Genomic DNA, 3,767 nt, shown 5'->3' on the forward strand with positions numbered 1-3,767 from the left:
GGAGCCCTGGGGTCTTCTGGATCTTCAGGAGCCCTGGGGTCTTCTGGATCTTCAGGAGCCCTGGGGTCTTCGGGATCTTCAGGAGCTCTGGGGTCTTCGGGATCTTCAGGAGCCCTTGGGTCTTCTGGGTCCTCAGGAGCTCTGGGATCTTCTGGATCTTCAGGTGCCCTTGGATCCTCTGGATCTTCTGGTTCGGCAACTGCTGGTCGTGTTTCTTCAGGATCTTCTGGGGCTCTGGGGTCTTCTGGATCTTCGGGAGCTCTGGGGTCTTCTGGATCTTCAGGAGCTCTAGGGTCTTCGGGATCTTCAGGAGCTCTAGGGTCTTCGGGATCTTCTGGAGCCCTGGGATCTTCGGGATCTTCAGGAGCTCTTGGGTCTTCAGGATCTTCTGGAGCCCTGGGGTCTTCTGGATCTTCAGGAGCCCTGGGGTCTTCTGGATCTTCAGGAGCCCTGGGGTCTTCGGGATCTTCAGGAGCTCTGGGGTCTTCGGGATCTTCAGGAGCCCTTGGGTCTTCTGGGTCCTCAGGAGCTCTGGGGTCTTCTGGATCTTCAGGAGCTCTGGGATCTTCAGGTTGCTCTGGTTCTTCTAATGCTTCAGATTTAATTTTAATGTCAATTTCGAAGGCGTCATCGTGAGATGATCTCACCCTATCAATATCGATGGCATGGCCATTTACGTTGACCTGAAAATATTATCTTATATTAGTTTTCCTTTATAATTATGACTGTAGTTTGTCTAAATTTGCAAATACATATATGATAAAGTTACATATAGTAAGGAAAATAAAATAAATACTTTCTATTAATTTTTGTTTTAGGTAGTTTTCTACGTTTTCTACGTAATTATATTACTTTTTCCGTTTATATTAATTATATTTCAAGTTTGCAGCTGAACGCAATAAGTAATTCGATATTACTATATATTTGAATGTGTAACGTAATCATATGATTTTCCTTTCAATTAATTTATATAAAATTACATTTTTTATTAAAGTTATAATAATAACACTTGTTTAGCAAATATAAACTCATTCGACAAAGAAAATAATATGGTTGTACTTACAGAGAATGCCAACACAAAGGCAAGAGCAGCAAAGCAAGCGATAGTCTTCATCTTCGCATCAGCTGTAGATCTAAGACTGGATTGGTAATGATTTGGTCGGGTATTTATACGAAATCAAACAATTTTATCTATAGAAGTGGCGAATATTTTGCAGGAGTGCAAAATACCTAGATCTCTATCTTGATAGCACCAAGAGGTTGAAGAGGAATTTGAAAAATTCGAAGTATTTGAAACATCAAAAGCCGTTCCCTTCTTTGCATATGATACATTTTTTTTAAGTTGAAAATAATACGCTTAATATGAATTTATGAGATCATAATGCAATATTTTATTAAACTTAAGCTAAATGCAAGAGAAGAGATTTATATATTAGATCCGGGAATGTTGATTAAATGTTTGAAGTTTCGTTGAAATTTTGGTGTTCCAGGTGGCACATTTTCACCACTGGATGACATATTCGTTCATCTTTGAATTAATTAAATAACTGGTCCAAGATTCAGAGATAGTGCTATGCAAACATTGGTGTAGGTGTGTGTCAAGTCACCATGAGTACTCCTCCAATGTTTGCATAAAAATGACCTCTTCGAATCATGTAAAGTAAAGTGGGAGAAGTTTTTAACAATTGTACATGATAAACTAGGCGTGAGTAAAGTTTCTGTAAGGCAGTTTCTAAAATTGTCGACTTGTAAAAAATGTTTGGGCAAAAAATTTCTCGAAATCATTTGAAATATTTGGATGCAGACTGTTACTTTTTACTGGTTGTTGGGGGTACAATTCAATGCTAGTTGGATCACGTAGCCCTGGGTTGAGAGATATCTTCTGCATACCTAGATGTCTGGGATCGAAGAACATTGTTTCGCTTCATTTGATAAGATATTTTTAGAAAAAAAAAATAATTTGTTTCAATTAGTATCTTCGCAATAGAGTAATTTTGATTTATCTGTTGAGTTAACCTCTTAAAAGATTCTGATAGGAGAAAATGGGTTTTATTACAAGTGTACACAACATAATCTCAAGTGCAATTAATTTTAAGATATGAAATGCGCCAAAATAAATTTGAATGCATTCCAAAGATCCGAGGAATCTGTAGCTACATCAGGCTCCATGTTTGATCCTTTATTATTCGTTATGACACAAGACGGAAATATTTTTATTTATTCATCAGGGGTTCAAAAGGATATGACGGGGTTGGCGGGCTTCCCTAACCCCATAACCCCGTAACCCGGGATGTATGATGTAGATACATGTCTGTGAATTGGCAAGCTTCCATAACCTCATAACACAATAACCCCATAACCTAGGTGTACTCCCTAATCTCTTAACCTAGGGCATGCAGGTTCCTATTGACCCATGATCTAGGAGATACAAATTTGTGTTACATAGTTACTCCGGGTTTTTTCTTTGTATCTATACTAAAAAACGTATTTCTTTGACTGCGCAATCAGTGAAAGAAAGTTTTTGCAATAAAAATTGTTCAACTAACAGTTTGCGGGTTTATGGGGTTATAGGGTTATGGGATTATAGGGTTACGGTGCAATGAGACCACGGAATCGAAGGTTTCTCCAATTTATGACTACTCAAACCGATTTGAGCGGGTTTGACTATGGGATACACTGAGTAAAATTTATTAAACTTGATGAAAAAATTAAAAATAGTAATGTATCTTCAACCATGCGGCATGGGATGTGAAAATGATAATATGATACGTATGATTCGGAAGAGATTTTAAATAATTTTTTTAAAATATACTAGAATGTTCGGGGTTTTAATAACAAGTATCAATAGTCCAGTTGGTAGAGGTTCGGCCTGTGTCAAACCTTGATAACCCGGAAATAACTACACAGGCTTACTTTAAATGATGAGTACAATAACAGGATAATTTGCTGACAAAGTATTTTATCAGGAAAAAAAGTTATTAACAATTTAATCGTGAAAAAAAATTTTTTTTAGTAATTTTCTTTAAATAACCAGCGGGATGACTTTGTACGAAAAAATGCTTAAGACATGATTTTGTTCGTAATAAAAATAGCTACAAAATGGCGGTGGTCCGATTACAAAATTTGTAATAACAAAGCAGTGAGATTGAAAAAACGGTATAAAACGTCAAATTTTTAAAGTTGCTGTAAAAATGTCAGTTATGTATAAACAAAAAGTGATAAAACTTTCGAAAACTATAGTTTAATATATATATACAATAATGACGCTAAAGCCGGAAATTAGGAGAGTAAAACTTTTTGTTCTATAAGGTGTTATACATTCATCGGCATCTGAAACTCGAAACTTTGCCAAATTTGTTCGAAGCTTTGCTGACACTTGAAAATTGGTACACAGTACACACATAGTGTAAATATGCAGAATCCAAAAGCAATTTGCAAAATTCAAGTATCTTCATTTTTGCAGTTTTGGTAAGGTTCTATATGTCACCCTAGTTTTATACGTCACCGATTTTTAAATTTTTAGACGTATATTTATGTATATTTATAAAATATTCCATTACGGTAGATTTGCCAGCACAATTACCTACAATTTAAAAAAATATATATTTTCATCGTTTAGATCTTAAACTACTTAACATTTTGCGCCTGTTAGCCATACTCGTACATTATTCAAACATATCAACATAAAACAAAAACGTACGTGTGGGGTAAACCTTTAACTTTAAGTAAACAATTGTTTTTTACTGTTGCATATTTCTAATAGTATA

At 35.7% G+C, this 3,767-nt stretch overlaps 1 protein-coding gene across 2 annotated transcripts in view; it reads right to left on the bottom strand.

The window, feature by feature from the left end:
* LOC111692789 (sporozoite surface protein 2-like) overlaps positions 1–1,158 on the bottom strand; it is a 2,338-nt gene extending 1,180 nt beyond the window's left edge. Inside the window, exons 1-2 of one of the 2 annotated variants that reach the window (XM_023456908.1) lie at positions 1,064–1,158; positions 537–683 (exon numbers count right to left, since the gene is read on the bottom strand). In XM_023456908.1, the coding sequence (XP_023312676.1) occupies positions 537–683; positions 1,064–1,114 (198 nt within the window). In that variant the 5' untranslated portion in view covers positions 1,115–1,158. Of the gene's footprint in view, positions 1–374; positions 684–1,063 lie in introns of both variants that reach the window. The other variant, XM_023456907.1, reaches the window with a different exon arrangement.
* Between the last annotated feature and the right edge of the window lie 2,609 nt (positions 1,159–3,767).

This window comes from Anoplophora glabripennis, unplaced genomic scaffold, assembly GCF_000390285.2.
Source record: "Anoplophora glabripennis isolate ALB-LARVAE unplaced genomic scaffold, Agla_2.0 scaffold3514, whole genome shotgun sequence".
In the NCBI taxonomy this organism is placed as follows: Eukaryota; Metazoa; Arthropoda; class Insecta; order Coleoptera; family Cerambycidae; genus Anoplophora; species Anoplophora glabripennis.